This window comes from Dreissena polymorpha, chromosome 13 (assembly GCF_020536995.1).
Source record: "Dreissena polymorpha isolate Duluth1 chromosome 13, UMN_Dpol_1.0, whole genome shotgun sequence".
Taxonomy (NCBI): Eukaryota; Metazoa; Mollusca; class Bivalvia; order Myida; family Dreissenidae; genus Dreissena; species Dreissena polymorpha.
The window spans coordinates 3,020,062-3,038,819 of NC_068367.1; the positions used below are offsets into that span (position 1 = coordinate 3,020,062).

At 33.4% G+C, this 18,758-nt stretch overlaps 1 protein-coding gene across 1 annotated transcript in view; it reads left to right on the forward strand.

Annotated features, from left to right (window-relative positions):
* The window catches only part of LOC127855878 (fibropellin-1-like), a 68,725-nt gene that overhangs the window by 42,463 nt on the left and 7,504 nt on the right, over positions 1 to 18,758 (forward strand). Inside the window, exons 28-31 of the mRNA XM_052391771.1 lie at positions 584 to 697; positions 5,023 to 5,150; positions 9,190 to 9,340; positions 15,652 to 15,752. Coding sequence (XP_052247731.1) covers positions 584 to 697; positions 5,023 to 5,150; positions 9,190 to 9,340; positions 15,652 to 15,752 — 494 coding nt within the window. The remainder of the gene's footprint in view (positions 1 to 583; positions 698 to 5,022; positions 5,151 to 9,189; positions 9,341 to 15,651; positions 15,753 to 18,758) is intronic.

Genomic DNA, 18,758 nt, shown 5'->3' on the forward strand with positions numbered 1-18,758 from the left:
TTTATTGTATGGGTTGGGTAAACACTTAACTGCATTAAATTACATAAAAGCAGCTAAGACCAAATACGTTTTTTATATTTTGTTTTGTTACACCATAACATTACGTCAAAAAGATTCAAAAAATGTTTAGATTATCATGGTGAGAAATTTGTAGTAAGATGTGACTCGTTGAAGCTGAGTTGCTAAAAAATATGTGTAGACGGATTTTTGGATATTCAACAAACATTATGTATAATATTAATAAAAAAGTATGCTGTGTTTGGAATTGAGAGTTAAATTTCTATATTATATTTACTTCATGTACAATACAATTATAATACTCAATTTCAGTAGGTTTATTTTTCCTATCGCAAATAAAAAAAAAGTTTTTGACCGAACTAATATAACTAAATTTGAGCGTTTTCTTAGGCTTCGTATAGTTGTTAGGCCCACTTACAGAAAAAGAAAATAAGTATTGGGTCAATGCACCTTTGCCAGACATTATTAAAATGATCCGCGAGGTACATTATCTTCACCACATATAATTCGAAATATAATAAGATATCAGACTGCATCGTAGTGCAAATACATGTGTATTTTACAGACATTGACGAATGCCAGCCGGGTCCCTGTAAGAACGGTGCCAAGTGCAGCGACCTTCTGAATGCGTACAGGTGCACGTGCCAATCAGGCTGGCAGGGAACATATTGTGACCAGGGTAAGACGTCATGTTTACATATGCAATGATTTGTTTTGTCTGCAATGATGCCATTACTTTTTTTTAAATCCTTTTAGTTGTAAATAGAGGATAAATGAAGCTATTGGTGTATGGCCGAATTTTATTTCACGAATCGAATCGTTAAAGATATGGTTAAAGATATAGATCTACACAAATATGTTCTCGATTGCATATAGTTTCCATTAGTGTATTATTTATTTGGTCTTTAAATACTTGTTAAATTAATTTACAATCATTAACCATAATACCTTTCCTTATTTATGGTATGTTTTATGCTTACATTATTATGAATTATCACGATGAGCGGTAACATGCTTAAGTGAAATAAACCATCTTATCGAGAACAGCTTAAACGTTCCATTTTTTTATGTTTTAATATTTGTGAATAATTCTTTGCCAGGCGTGATATTTCGAGTCTATAAATGCTTTGTATTGGCCGTTCTTTGTAGGTTATCTCAGTTTTATTCGTGTGTGTTTGGTGTGTACTTAGGATGTTTTTTTCATTAGTTTCGCACTTCACTTTTTTGTTGATGTGTTCATTATCATAAACAAAGAACCGTATGGTATAATAGGAATTCTCTTCTAATGATGAATCAGAAAGTTCACTCTGTGTTAATTTCATTACGCATTCGCATGATATAATTAATTGTTCCAATATTGTTTTTTATTTGTGAGCGTTAGCTCAAAAATAATATAGAGGCTATTTGCAAATCAGTATGGGCTAAACTACGCCAGGAACCGTAACCCGTGACTGTCTGTATGGATAACTGCAGTAAAATTAGGCAGACGACGAATGCTAGGATCGTCTGCTCTAACCACCGTATCTGCGTGTTTATAGTTCCCACTGGTGCACTACATAGTGTGTATGTATTCAAACGTATTTCACAGCTTGTAAGACAACGTTGGCCAGTCTAATGTTCATCATTTAAATCTGTACATATTGGCTGCTTTCAGGGAAAACGGGGCTTAATTCATGTCAAATAAGGTTAGACTGTGCACAATGATTAGCTGTATCAATGATTTGAAAAATAACACATCTCGACCTGTGCTTTAAGACACACTCTTTATAAATTGGTTTGGTTGTGGTCAGTTCAAACTTGCGATATAAACAGCTATAACATAATTTTGAAAACTGAGTTGCGACAAAGATTATACAACTGCGAACACATGCAGTGACTTCAAAGCTTTGAATTTATATTGGTTCGCAAACAGTTTCATAATACATGCGTCGTTGTACTTAAAATATACAGTAACCTCTAATCAATCTAGAAAAGTCAAAAAATGTTTTTAACAAATCTATATTTTAGCAACCAAACTGTATTTTAAATAACTGGTTAAATGAATAAATGAATGAACGAACGAACAAAGGAACCAATAAACCAAAGAAAAAACGCACCAAAGCACAAACGCACAAACGGACGAACGAACGAACAAACGCATGGATGGACGGACGGACAAATGGACGAATGGAGGAATTAAGATAGATAGATAAATAGATAGATAGATAGATAGATAGATAGATGGATAAAAAAGTTAAAATAAATAAATGAATAAATAAATAAATAAAACCCTGTTCTGTTCACAATTTTTGTTAATTATTTTTGGTATTGAATACTTAAATATTATAAAACCACAAACAAAACCCTTGTGATTTTAAAATGATGATCTATATTACATATTACAGGTATGACACATAAACCACGCGGTAACAAAATTCACTTCAGTATGCATTATATTAAATCTTAAAATGTTCCAAAGTCCTTGAATAAAATACATATTTATAACCAACAGTTCACTTGTTTATTGGGTTAAAGACCAAAAAAGGCGTTTTTCTTTCATTATTTTTAATAAATAATCAAGAAGATCGAGATACCGTAGCCTAATCCCTATTCCTTCCTTATCTATAAATAAACTGTGTATTTATAGTTCCTTGAGCCAGGTTATCTAGAGGCTAACCCCGTACCAAATGGTATAATGGTAATACCATTTCCTGTCCGTACAGCGTAACTCCGTTAACCTATTGCCTCTTGAACAGTATAACCCGGGTGTATCGGGTGCTATCCCAGTAAGGTAGGTTTTAAAGTCGTTAATTATTTCAGATTATTGTATAGTTATAAAACTTCGATGTGTAGGTGGTGAAAACCTCTGGAAGAATCAGTACATAAATACTATATTACATTATTCGCACTTACCTAGATCTACTCAATTGAAACCAACTTATGTAAAATTGTGTATAACACATTACAACAATTTAACAAAACGCGTCAAATTAATAGTATATTTCACTGTCATTTAACACTCACATGTGTTACACATAGCATATAATAACAGAATCACCAGTTCTTAAAATGTATTATACCAACAAGAATACATATTTTAAAAATTGTCTTAATCCGAATAGTATGGTTAATTGAATATGAATTCAATGTATGAATGATTTTATTTCTTAATATTACATTATAATGAAGCATTGTCAACAATAATTCACATTTAATGTAAATAGCATCCAACCAATATTTGAATATATATACACTTTTTCACAGCTTGCATTTAAATATTCTATCCAAGCTTGAGTATAATCATATACACTATTTTAAAATTTATAATGGATAACTACGTTTAAGATATCAAATTAAACACATGGCTAAGAAAACCTCTATATTTTAATCTTGTTCTATTTATCAATCTGAAAATCAAGCGCTTTCTATTGAATCCTCCTTTTTCCATACAAAGATGGTCAAGTTGAGTTTACAAATCAAACGTTGAGCTAAATAGTTTCTTTCTTTTCTGTTGTTCATCGAATAAATCAATGCTGAATTGAAAAGTTTTTACGGGAAGTTAACGATAGTAAGTCCAACCGACGATTCATAACTTGATTAAATATCGCCAAAATGTTTTAACTTTTATCACTTTCTTGTGACTGTTGTGTTTTAAGTTTGAGTTCAACTATTAAATAAAAAATAATTAATCACCACAAGAGTTTACGAAATTTCCTTCAAAATTGTCCCCTCTTTTAGCCCGATTTAAACCTGAATATTAACGGGTCGAAATCGTATGAGGCGAGGGTTTGCTGTATTTGCTGATTCTGCCAATAAACTGAAACTAATTGTCGAGTTTTAAAATTTAGTAGCGAGATTCGCGCTCCGTTAGGCTACTAATTACACTACCTTAACGCCTCACGTAATACAAGCAATTAGTAAAAATGATATTTAGTAATTGTATGCTTAATAAAAGCGAAAACAATTATTGTTATTCAAATAGAACATTAACTAGCTTACCATTTAGTTTTAGAGTTTAATAAATTGGACCCAAATATTTATGACTAAAGTAATTGAAAGATAACTAATTTCGAGTTTAATAATATTATACAAAACTATAGCAAACAACACATTCACACAGTTGTTGGCACTATATGACAGGTATTGATCATTTCACTATAACTACGAATGTATGTATATTTATCTATTTAACACATTCCTGAAAATGAAAAACTAAAAACTGACAAAGTTACATAAATTGAACATGATACAAGGCCGACATTTTCCGAACAAAAATTAATGCCATGAGTAAATTTCCAAATATTTCTTGTCACAATATTGGCACACGGTCTCGCCATGGATTAGCGTAAGTTTATTATTAAAGCCCTTTCCGTATTCTGTCAGAACTAATTTAGCAAAAGTAGTTCCAATCACGTAGGAACGTAAATTATTATTATTATTATCATGTGTTCTTAATATCTTTTAATACTGTTTGTGACTTCTTGACGGTTTTTAAATGTTACAATCATAACCCATATGATAACTATGTCCGCATATCAATAAACACATAAGCATTTATCTTGACCATTACGTACAGATACCTGATGGCATTATCGTTGCTGCTTAATGTTAAATCCATCCGCGTTAAAATAGTGAGATATCAATACGGCTTATACATTGAGCTGTAAATCCTAGATATATTCTTTTGGTTGATAAAGGCGTTCACAAACCTACCAATAGTATTTCACTGCGTGCCATAAAGTAATTTAAATGGAATTATCTAAAAGAATTGTAATTGTAATGTTCGATACAATCCTACTCGATTAGTGAGACTCTCGGCTCGTTGTTTGTTGCAAACAATGATGATATTCCTGCTGTTCTTGTGTTGGTATGGAATGTATTGTGGTTTCGCGACAAGTTCTACTTCAGGTAAACATTGAAAGCAACCGTAAAATTTCTGTATTTTTGATTTGTACGTTTGTATTTAAGCAACAGTGAACGTCAAGTTAAAGATAACCGAAGTTTATATATGTACCCTTATTTCAGAAGTAAGCTCTTCAGCGACGGCTATTACCACACTGTCTACATCGGATCCGCCAGGATTGACGTGCTGGGAAGAGTGGTCAGCCTTGATCAATATGGAAACACTGGACACTGGTAATGGAGACAGACAGGTGTGTATAACCTTCAACAAACCGAAGACTGTGTTTAAATAATAATGCAAACATTTATTAACGCGCAATTTGAAAAGGGCCATACTCGATAGTTCAGGTGTATTGACAGTTTGAAATGAACGTTGGTGCTTTATTAGGGCAGGTCCATAAACGTACACTCTGTTTACATTTAAAATTTCTATAATAAACCCGATACGATCTATTATAAAAACACTTTAAGGACAAATACTCTCAATCTAAGAATCTTCAAATAACAACGAGTTCCCATAAACATGAATGTATAAATTATTGTATTTTTATGATGAAAACAAAAAATCATACATTGTTCCAATCCAAATTTCAAACCGGTCTTGTCGACCGTCCAAAGCTGAATGATTTTCAATCAATTTACTGTGCTTAATCCCTTCGACAAGGCCACCAATCGGACTATACGTTATGTAAAGAAAAATCAATTTATTTTTAATTCGTTCACTCAAACAAAGAAAAGTTTATTTCCCATAAACCCTCTCCTAGTCTGATAATAATAACAAACACACATTTAAATTCAAACAATTTAAATTGTTATTTGTATTTTGCACTTTGTGAAATTGCTGAATTCAAAGAACGGGAAAATATTAAAAAATTCAGGGCAAACTGTTATCATGTACTTATATAAAACATAAACATGGATTGGAACGACAATACAACAACATACTAGCAGTATATTTACTTATATGCGTATGTATACACATTTTAACGTATAACGAATGATCTATACGGAACATGCTATAGTCCTAAGCACAAAGACACAGACAACCTCTTTTGTAAATTGTCTTTTACATATCCGTCTTTAGCGCTTTCACTTGTCCATCTGTCATGACGTTTAAACATTCGGTCCTTAACACCATTATTTGATGCGGCAGAAGCTCCGCCTGCTCGCAAAGAATGCAAACAATAAACTGTCACGTCTTCAACATGTGGCTTTACAGCATTCATAAATAATTCACGTAAATTTGTATATGACATCTGTTCGTTACAATTCCTAACTTTAAACCCTTTCTTCGTTTTACTAATATTACAAAACAAATTATTATCTTCTTCTAACTTTCCCCAATTTATCAATTTCTTGGTGTTTTCAACAGGACACAATTCAGTCCCTGTACACGCTATCATTATCCATGAACCATCTCTAAATTGATCTGTTTTACTTGTTTCTAAATATAAAGCCATATATTGGTCATAAACAATAATATCCGAAACTCTGATGTTCAGTAATTCAGAGCTACGCAAAAATCCAGCATAAGCCAACACACAAGGACAAACAGTTCGTTGATGTTTTAAATTATTTTCTTCCCACATATTACTATACATCTTTCTTAAAATTTCAACTGTAATTGGCTCTTTTTTAATTGTTGCCTTTGCCAAAATTCTTTTTCCGGATTCCAATAAATTTACTAACAATTTTGAATCAGTATGTGAATTAAAACCAAACATATCGTGAAGCCACTTTATTGCATAAAATGCAGTAACAACTGGGATTGGGAAACTAGCAGTATGTATTACTGAAACAAGATATAATGCAACCTTAGCGGGCAAAATGTCACTACTCCCAAACCCATTCCGCATAGCCCACTTCCTCCAACGTTCAAACGCATTATGATAACTTTTACTGGTGCTCTGTGCTCTGGACTTGAGTAGTAGGCCGGGGAGCAGCTCCACTTTGTCCAATAAAACCTCCGGCAACACGCCTATATCCTCTTTGTAACTCTGAAAAAACAATCGTGTAAAAATATTGCGGTAAAAACATCTGCCTTAGACATACAATAAAACTTCAGAAAAACAAATACAAAATATATAACCGCATATAAGCTAACTATATGTTTTTTTTCTTAAATAAATTCACATCAATAAAACGACACAATCTTGTATTAATGATCATAAAACCGGTGTACTAAGCGAAACCGCCTACACCCAATCATGCTCATTCTCGTGCTGGCGATTCCGCCTTTTATCGTACTGGGCTATACCGCCGTGTACGGCTTTCATACGTACTCTTTTTAAATGTCAAACACGACCAGTTTTCTAATGAAATTTGTTCATCTTGTTTTTTAAAATCTATTTTTAATGCCAGCATTCTAAAATGTAAGTCGGAATTTCCAAACATACCTTTGCCATTTTGACATTTTACATACGCGTATTTATATACAGGCAAATCGAACCAATCCAATACATGCTGGACAAACTTACCATTGGGCAAATTCAAAGGCCAAAGTATCGATGATTTCCGACACGGAGCAACCAAAATACCTTGTATTTTATCAAATTGCATTTTCTTAAGTACTCTGCAAATAAGACTGATAGGCGGAACAAATAAGCCTATATGATCACCCCAGCAATTTGCAAATGCATCGACACCTTTACATGTCGGATTCCAAAAACGGGAATATAATATTGGCAATTTTGTGCTATTCTCAGACGCAAACCAATCTACTTCCGGTTGGCCATACCTTTTCAAGATTAGCTCCATTGTACTTGGGGCTAAATCATCAAAATCTACAATCCTGGACAAATAGTCCGCTTTTCATTATCAGACCTAGGTATCCATTCCATTTCTAATACAATGTTATTCTGTAAACACGTATGCAATATATATTTAAAGCCATTCCTTTCAAATCACTATTCATGAACCCTTTAACTGCTAAAGACTTAACCCCCTGGTTGTCGGTAAACCATTTGATACATTGATTACTGAGAATGTGAATTAACGTCTGAAGAACATGATATACCGCCATAAGTTCCCTCCAAGTTGACGATATCAATGTTCATTTTGGGACCACGTTCCATGCGAAACTCCTTGAATTGTATTCACTTCATAGCCTCCGAAACCTGTTTAACTAGCATCGCAATACATTATTTTTGAACACTTATCAAAAATTGTTATCGGCTAGGAGTAAATTCATTGTAAATTACTCAACCAGAATTTTAGCTGCATTACACTTGCATCTTCAAGATGAGCATAAGAACTCTAATAAGGCGCCTGCAAAATGTTTGCACTTAATGACCTGGTCATTATTTGGGACACATTACCGAGTACAACTCCCATGGAAATTATCTGCCCTACCACACTTGCCATTTTCCTCACAGGCACATTCCTGTGTTTATTGTCCTCTAATAACAAATCAGTTATGCTTGACCGCACTTTAAATAATCTCCTATTCGCAATACTTATAATGATTTCCTTTGTATTTAAATTCGTTCCCAAATATTCCAAAATCTGAACTGGAATCCATACTCACTTTTTCGGATTTTGAACGAACCCAGACATTTCTATATCGCCCTTTATATTATTGCTCATAAAAATTGCTCTATCATAAGTCGTGAAACACCCATAGCCATCATCTGAAAACATGGGCATCGATTTTGCTTCCCTCTCCATTTTTTTCCCAAGTGGTCGTGTTAGCTTTGAAAATACGTAGCAAGCACTTGACAAACCAAAAGGCAAAACCAAAAATTAATAATATGACAAATTTCCTCCACAATCTACCCATGAGAACCCTAAAAAATATGTATGTGGAGGGTAAATATCAACAAAACGATAGGCGCTGGTGAGATAGAATTTGATCTTATGATGGCCCTCATGTAAAAATGATAATACAACATGTATATCGTCATATTTAAACGTCTGTGTGTTTACTTCTCTTAAATCTAATATCAACCTATTTTCTTCCGGAACTATGCGTTGACACGGTCAGTGGATGTACAAAATGAGGCGATTCTATGCACCTTTTAATTAAGTTTCTGTGTAATACATTTGCAATTACCTCTAAAACAAAATGGGTATCATTTATTGCGCTTTTGTTGTTTTTCATAATTTGACTACATGTAAAGTACACAAAGGGAGCTTATATCCGTTCTCAATAACATCTTAAATATACGCATTGGTACCAAAAGCACGCCAAAGTGCTATATGATTTTTAAGTCTGCATTTCACAATATTATTATATCTTTTTGTCCTTGCTCATATTCATAACATTCATGAGTCAATAAATTTCAATCATAGTCATACTCATCTTTAAATTGTCTTTGTCCAAGTTACTGTTCCCGGGAAGTTGTGGCTGAAGATTGGTTCCCGCTTGTGGATGCGTACCTGTCGACGTGTGGAAAATTACGTCTGAAGTGGGAAAACTCTCCGCATGCGAAACATGGCCCAGGTGCGGTTGCGGTGGCTGCGATACCTGTAACTTGTCCGTACAGGCCCAGAAAAAGCCACCCTCTTGTGCCGTAAAAGGGGCTTTATCCTCGACCAAATGATGGGGTTCCCAATGCCTTGTTTGAAAAAAAATCTCACTGAGAACTTCCGGTCGTGGCGTTGACGTCATCTTGCCGCGAGATCAGGGGCGCTTTCGTTTTAAAGCTTTGTTTTCCGCCTTGTAAATCTTCGACTCGTCTTCGCTATCGCTTGCTATAGGTTTGCTTTCATACTGACGTACTGTTTCCCACCCACCGGAAGAAAAATCCACAATACTAATGAACTTGTTTTGTTTATGCATTTTTCCTTCTAACTCTGTCAATTGTTCCTCGCAATTCTCATGTTTCCCGTTTTCTAGCGCCCACATACACTGCTTGACAATATCTACTATGTCAGTATTAAACTCGTACTGAAGCTTCTTACTTTGGAATTTCCAAACAATGTCTTTTTCTTTCTTCAAGTTTTTCACTTGTGAAGCGACGTTCAATGAACTTCCTTTCACTTCTTACTTTAACGATAAATAATCGATGCGCTGTTGTCGAAGCTCAGCCAAAACTTCTGTCAGCTGATCTTGAATTGTCAGTATCGAATTTTCTTGCGCCATTTCTCAACCATAATTGGGTACGTGTAAACAGCAAATTTCAAACCGGCTAGTCGACCGTCCAAAGCTGAATGATTTTCAATCAATCTACTGTGCTAAATCCCTAAAGGGAAATCAATTTTTTTAATTCGTTCACTCAAACAAAGAAAATTATATTGTCCCTTTCTACAAAAATGCGTAATGTTTAAAAGTTGGACGCTTAAGAAACTTAAAATAATGCAGGTCTTCTATGTTCAATATTCAAAAGTAAAGTAGAGATATATTACCACATTTTATTTCAATATTCATGTTATAAGCTTTATAAATATCATGCTATAATTATTTTACACAATTTGCTTAATGTTGGTCAATGTTTTAACGGCTTAATTGTTTGTTAACAGACGAAAATTCTAGTTTGAAATTACTAAACTGCTTCTTCTACGCTATATGATTTACTATATACTGTATGAACATCTCCATTTATATCACTAGCACAGTTTGTAATATATACCTTATGTTCTCAATTCTTAGACTATATTTTATGATTTTTATAATGTGTTCAACGCATACATGTAGACTGGATCGTTTATACCATTTGCATGTACGTTGTATAGTAACTCGTAAGCAACTCACATGGGTGAAGAATACATCCATTGAACGTTTAATCATCTCTATAAAATATATAACATGTGAGTGAATTTTCACTTGTTAGTCGTGTTGCGCTCGAGAAAAATATGTCTTCTGTGGACGAAACGATACGGTGACTTGTCGGACAAAAAAGTTCAACGAGTCCTACTACGGTCCAGAACGTCTGTGTCCCATACAGAATGGTTCCGTGTGTTTAAAGGCTGAAAACAAACCGACGCAGTGCAGCGACTACAAGATTGCATATTCGTGCAAACGCTTATGCATGGGTAATACGTCCGCTCAACTATTTTTGTTATTGTATGATATCAGTTGTTTTGCACGGTTATATATAAACAATTTTATCGGGTTGTGTAACGCTAAGACCAAAACCCGACCCATCTTTAACAGCTTTTCAAGTAATCTCATATACACTTTATGGCACTTCTAACATAACTTTTACATGCTTATATGTTCCTATTTACCTATGATTTTTCATCAAACTTTGGACTTTGAACATTTAAATAAACATATATGATATCATAGAATTTTTATTTGAATTAATCCACGATTCCATGACTTTATAATTAAACTAACATAACCACTCTATAATATTAACAAAACAGCACACAAATAAATATTTTACTTGCAAAACTGTTAACTTCAATCGAAATATAATATATAAATACGTATTTATATTAGGTTTCTCAGTTTCAGTCATGTCATCGTATTGCCTTAATAACAGTTTGACTCATTTATTCTATCGCAAACAAAATCAATTCCAAACACTGATGTATGTAAGTTTCCGTCAAATACAAATGGTATAAACGAAGGTCGTGATCTATACTAATGTTCATATCGCCTCAACTAAGTTTAATAATATTACAGTGTGCGACACTAATTCGAGTTCATTAGTCCGAGACTCTCAGAAATGAAATGTGACTCGTTGTTTTGTGTCAAGAAAATCCATCGAAATCAAAACGCATTTCTATAAACAGGTTTAGCTTTCAAAATCATCTTCGAATTACACAAAAAATGCATTAAATCACTTATTCGCCCCGCTAGATCAGAATAGCCTACCTTTTGAAAATCAGAAACAATATTCCTCTTATTGGCGTCGCTCTGGAGAGCGGCGACTAGTATGTAATGCATTTTTTCGCTTAGGGGAGGAGCAGTTATTGTACGGATCAATGTATATATTTTTGTTTTAAGAATATCTTGCATAGTGGTGATTTTTTGTGTAAATTAGTGTAAATAAGTTCTGCATGTGTGCCTATTATATTTATTACAACATTTATTGCCAATAATGCAAAGTTAATTCTTTTAATTAATAGCTAAACACAGGGACTGGGCACTAACAAAAGATCACAGGGACTAGACAAATACGCGAACCGGTGAAACTTTAAATAAATAGTCATTATTTTTGTCTGAAACTTTCAACAGTCGCCGTGGAGTAGTGAATGAGGTGTCCGCCTAGCGATCGGGAGTTGGTGGGTTCGATTTCCAGGCGGGGAGCATTTCCTTTGTATATTATTTATTTTATATATATATATATATATATATATATATATATATATATTTTTTTTTTAATTATTTTTATTTTTTATTTTTTTTTAAATAGAATTTAAAAATACTGCGTTTTGATGCGACCTAAATACAACGTTGCACATTTTTATTAAAATTAATGGATGCCGCGTGGTGACAACGTTAATTAAAATTTCTTACATCTCTTAAATATCTTTTAAAACAAGATGTGTTTGTGAAACACTAAGTCCCCGTATATGACGTTTGACCTTGAAGGATGACCTTGACCTTGACCCTTCACCACTCAAAATGTGCAGCTCATAAGATACACATGCATGTCAAATATAAAATTGCTAGCTTCAATATTGCAGAAGTGACATTACATGAGCAATTTTGACCAATATATTTGACCTTGAAGGATGACCTTGACCTTAACCTTTCACCACTCAAAATGTGCAACACCATGAGATACACATGCATGCCAAATATCAACTTGCTATCTTCAATATTGCAAAAGTACTCATCAAATGAGCGATTTTGGCCACATATATTTGACCTCTGACCTTGAAGGATGACATTGACCTTGACCTTTCACCACTCAAAATGTGCAGCTCCATGCGATACGCATGCATGCCAAATATCAAGTTGCTATCTTGAATATTGAAATATTGCAAAAGTGTACATTAAATGAGCGATTTTGACCCATATATTTGACTTTTGACCTTGAAGGATGACTTTGACCTTGACCTTTCACCACTCAAAATGTGCAGCTCCATGAGATACATATGCATGCAAAATATCAAGTTGCTATCTTCAATATTGCAAAAGTTATTGCAAATGTTAAAGTTGGCGAAAACCAACAGACCAACCAACCAACAGACCAACATACCAACAGATAGGGCAAAAACAATATGTCCCCCACTACTATAGTGGGGGACATAAAAATACACGTGTTTTATATTAACTAATAAATGCAAACAACACATCTACATTGCATGTAGTTTTGTTGTTGTTTATGGTTGTCTATAATAGGCCCTAAGTACTATCCCTACCACATATAGAGCGCGAAGCGCGACACGTATTATTGATTGTAACAATGAGTTGTGATAAAGGAAGCAGCCGCTTATCAAGGAGGAGCTCTGTCCCAGCAACCCGTTTTCCTAGAGTCAAGCACTCCTCGGAGTTTTTTTAGGAACCACATATAGAGCGCGAAACGCGACACGTATTACCATCCAGGTGGTATGGACCCTTTGGTATGGACTTTTTTAGATGACACTATCAATGCGCATTTTGTGAGATGAAGCAGATTTTTTAAAACCTACACAGTTCTGTTCCATTAATGAAAATTGCACAAGGATGCCATTAAAAAAAGGAAACCAATGTTAATAAAATGAACTATGGAATATTTGGGGGTTACAACACAAAATCAATGATAATGGTTATTTGGGGGTTATAACACAACACCATAGATAATGGTTATTTTGGGGTTATAACACAAACTCATAGATAATGGTTATACCAGTATCTTTTTCTATTTTGATTAAAATAATCGGCCAATATATTAATATTTACAGTAGAAAAAAAATCGTTCCATGTAACTTCATTGAGTGCCTTTTACACTAAAATTCCCGACGCCCTTTGATGCTTTGCATCAATACTGCATAAATACTTATCTTGTTATTCTGCTTTAACACATCGACAACCACAAAACGATTTGAAATTATTTATTTTGGTTCCCTGTCGCAGTCCGTGCGCGAAGACTTTAGAACTCCGAATAAAGCCGATCGTCGACGTTTATTTTTGATTTTTTGCTAACGTAGACTAGCTTTCGCAGAACAGGCTCGGAAGACGACGAGAACTCGCAATACGGTGCTAGAAAAATTAATATTTGCCGTAAAATTTACTCAAGGTGTCACGAATTCGATTGTTTTTATTAGGGCTAGTTTGGTCGTATACACCATAAAAAGTTTTACCTTTTATAAACAGGTGTTCGTACTACGATCTCGTGACCGTTTTGAAAACTTTTTTGCGGTAGAAGATATATAACATCGTTAAACTAATCTTCCCTTCTGATTTTCAGTATGTTTTAACCCTTTCGCAAGTCAGAATTCGGATACGTTTTTGACTTTGCGTGTTGAGATTGGGTAATCTACTGTACATAGTGCGTTATCAATTAATATATTTCTGTATGTTTTAAGGTATAAGAAATAGATACATTTCTTGACATTAAAATATCGGATGAAAAATAACTATTTAAGATGGCTAGCGAATCAGCTGCGATCGGTTTCGCCCGAGCATGCGCATTACTCGTTTTTTTTATAAAGATTTCTTCAATATATGGTATAGACGGCCAGGGTCAAACCTCAGTGTGATATTAGCAGCACGAAGATGGACGTTTTTTGGTCGGCTATTGCGTCCGTTAAAAAATTAAACATATGATTAAAAGCGCCGATTTATCTTCGAAGGAGAAAAGGAAGGCTTATGAAAGTAACAGAGACAGATCTTTCCAAAAACATGCGAATTTTTCCTAGCTATGAAGAATATTTAATAAAAGTATTCATTTACACATGTATCCAGATATCCAGTATTCACGCGGTACTAATGAAATTATCATTCGCGTCTAAGCATCATGTTAGTATATCAGATAAATTAGTGTATAGAAAGTCATAATTATTTATTTCATTTCCTAATTACTTTGAAATAAAGAAATATCGTAAATTTTAACTGAAGTCACTATTAAAACAACGCCGCCGTCCGTCTTTGTTAAACATATGGAGTCGCGACATCTTGTGGTCTTCAGTTATCAATGGCTACATTTCATATTACATATACTTTATATTATATTGTTATATAATTTATATTATATTGTTATACAATTTATATTATATTGTTACATCGTTTCTATCTTTCGTTGTTTTTTCAACATTTTTTTATATCATTTCTTCGAATCATGGTCTTGTCGGCACGAATACCTTTATGTTATATAATTAGCATTATTATATTACCGCTAAACTAAAATGGTCTTTTACGCGTTTATTTAGGGTACATATACACTTGAAATATTTGAATAAAACTGTAAACAATTCAAACGTCAAAATGAACTCAAGGTGTGAAGTGTTCAAGAAATCAGCTTTTCAAAATCCATAGTTCCATAGTTCTTAGTTTCATGTTTGATTCCAGCTTGTAATAGTTATTGCGAAGTTATCAAAGTTAAACGTTTTGTTTAAATGCAAATTTAGTATTATCAAATGTAAATTTACACTAACTGAGTTCTAGGAACTGAAAAAATTGGCTATTATTAATAAAAGTACACCAATAGTTCATAAACATTAATTAATATCAAATGTTGCTTACTACAAAAACAAATGGTGTCTTTGTTAACACTTTCTTCTCAAAGAAAGTTTTGTTCAGTGACTTTTTTTTATCTGGATTGACGATAGTTCATTAGTTAATATTAAAAAAAACCACTATGATAATAGTTGATCATAATTAGGTATTCATCTAGAATGTATGAAAAACAGAATCCGTTTGTTGAACAATTACAGCCAGGACAACTACACTGTTGCCGCCGCCACAGCAATGTTACGATGAGTGGTCGGCCTGGATCAATACGGACACACCGGTCACTGGTGATGGCGACAGAGAGGTCAGTATTATAAACAATTTGTGAAGTAGACTATTTGAAAGTGTTAACACATAACATAGAAGATCATAAATAAAGCAGTTTATTATTAAAAGGCGCGCTAAAAAGCCGAAGATCGGGCAGAGAAAAACAATCCAAACAGAGTTTTCCTGTTGTATTGAAATGCGTATTGTATACGTAAACATGATTCCTATTTAACGATTGTTTTACTAACACCAACTCCACTACCCTTTAAAAAATATTATATATACATGAATAAACGTAGATATATAAATAAATATATAAATAAATAAATAAATAAATAAATATATATATATATATATATATATATATATATATATACATATGGGAAGAATAACGTGTTTAACACATAATGGGCAAAGTTTAGTTGACTATCTATTAACACGGTCGGCTAATTTTGAAAATATTGTGCACTTTGAAATAAGAGATTTTAATGAATTTTCTAATCATGCCCCCGTTAAATATAACATTAAAACTGGAACAAATTGCAAAAAATATACGCGAGGACCCAAAACATTTGTTAAATGGAATCTTATTCACAGGGACGCTTTTATCTCTGAATTATCGAGCGATATTGTAAATCTTGAGTCAAGTCTAATACGCGGGATAGAAAATAACGATGAAACAGAGGACCTAGTGTCATTTTTTACTCAGTATCTTACGGCTAAAGGTAATCCGTATTTTGCTCACACTATTAAATCCGATTCAAATAAATTCGATTCACACGACAAAAATAAACAAAAATGGTATAATGCGGAGTGTGAACGAAAACGCAAAGAATTAAAGGATGCTTTATACATATGCTATATAACAAAATTAACAATGAAACCAATCGCCAGTCAGTATTCGAAAAAAAGAAATCATACGAATATTATTGTCGCAAATGTAACTCAGATTTTAATCGAACGTTAGGGCGCAAGATGGACAGCATGAAATCAAAATCACCTAAAGAATTTTGGAAAATGTTCAAAAAAAGATCCACAAACCCGAACGAAGAAACAGTTGATATAACAGAGCTCGTTGAACACTTTAAAAACCTTGCGAAAAATGAAGGTAATTTAAATAATGAGAACAGTGTAAATTGTGTTCGCAATTTTGACAGCAACCATAACTCTGATAGTTCCTACCCGGAACTCGATAAACCAATATCACTGGAAGAAATTGTCATGGCCACGAAACGATTAGGCAATAATAAGGCGTGTTCTTTTGAAAATATAATCTACGAATATTTTAAAGAAAGTGTCCATGTAATAGGTAACGCATTGGAATTGTTATTTAATAATATTTTCAAGTCCGGGAAATTCCCACACAGCTGGTCAACGGGTCTGATTATTCCCCTATATAAAAAGGCGATCCGTCTATACCCAATAATTATCGAGGTATAACCTTGTTAGTTGTTTTGCGTTAGTTATTCACTTATATTCTTAACGAAAGCTTACACAACTGGGCTACAGCTAATAACATTTTAACAGACGCACAATTCGGTTTCAAGCCGGGCTGCAGTACTGTAGATGCAATATTTGTGCTTCAATCATAAATTGAAAGTCATATAAATAATAACCAAAAACTATTTTGCTGTTTCGTCGATTATTTAAAGGCGTATGATTTAACGGATCGTATGCATCTCTGGTTGAAACTAATTTAGTCTGGTATCGATAGTAAATTGTTGTCCGTTTTTCGATCTTTGTATAATCACATTAAATTGGGTGTTAAACATATGAATAGTATTTCAGAATTGTTTGAGTCCGATATCGGTTTATTACAAGGTGAGATATGTTCCCCGATAATGTTTTTATTATTCTTAAATGATATGGAGTTGCACTTACAAGCTGATATAAATTCGGGCATAACTATTGATCAATTATTAATATATCTTCTATTATTCGCCGACTACGCAGTATTAATCTCTGAACGATTAAAATCTTCTCTGAACAATTTGCTCGAGTATTGCACGAAGTGGAATATAACGGTCAATCTCGACAAGACAAAAGGCAGATTAAAGAAAGGATACAATTGAATGTATAACAACAATTCTCTTGAAATCGTGAACAATTTCAATTATCTAGAAATAGTAATGTCAAGCAGCGGCGCATGTATACAAGCAACAAATACTTTGTCAGGCAAAGCGCTAAGGGCGATAAACTCATTATTTATTGTTACAAAATCGTTGAATGTACTTGTTAAAATCATGTTTAATTTGTTTGATGCATATGTTGCCTCCATTCTTAATTATGGTAGCGAGGTGTGGGGATTTACTAAAGCTGAAAATATTGAGCGAGTCCAACGCAAATTCTGCAAATGGCTATTAAATGTGAAAGCTTCTACAAATTCAAATGCTTTGTATGCCGAAGTAGGAAGATACCCGTGTGTGTGTGTATATATGACGATATTTACGAATAATTAAATATTTCTTAAAATTGTTCAACGAAAAATCGTCCAACTGTATTTTAAGGAATATCATTCGTAGACAATGTACAGATGCATGTGATTACCCTCACAACAAGTCATGGGCATCAAATGTTTGAAAACGTTTACAAGAGACCGGTTTTAATGACGTATGGATATATCCAGAATCTGTTAATATCAACAGCTTTATTGAAATGTTTCGCAATAAATTACAAGATCTGTTTATTTCTAAATGGCGAACTGATGTAAATGACACTTCATCACTATATTTTTTACAAGGAATTGAAACCCATTTTTGAAAGATCCATCTACTTGGACAAAATAGAAAACTCTAAATTTAGGAACGTTATTGCAAAATTAAGATTATCTTCTCATGCCCTATTTATAGAAACCGGTAGGCACCAAAACATTCCAAGACATGAAAGAATTTGTAAATTGTGTACACTTAATGAAATTGAAGATGAATACCACTTTGTTTTGATATGTCCTTTATATGATCATTTTAGAAATACACTTATACCTTATGTTTACAGAAGAAAACCAAGTATGTTTGAAATTTTTACAAAAAATGAACGTGACTAG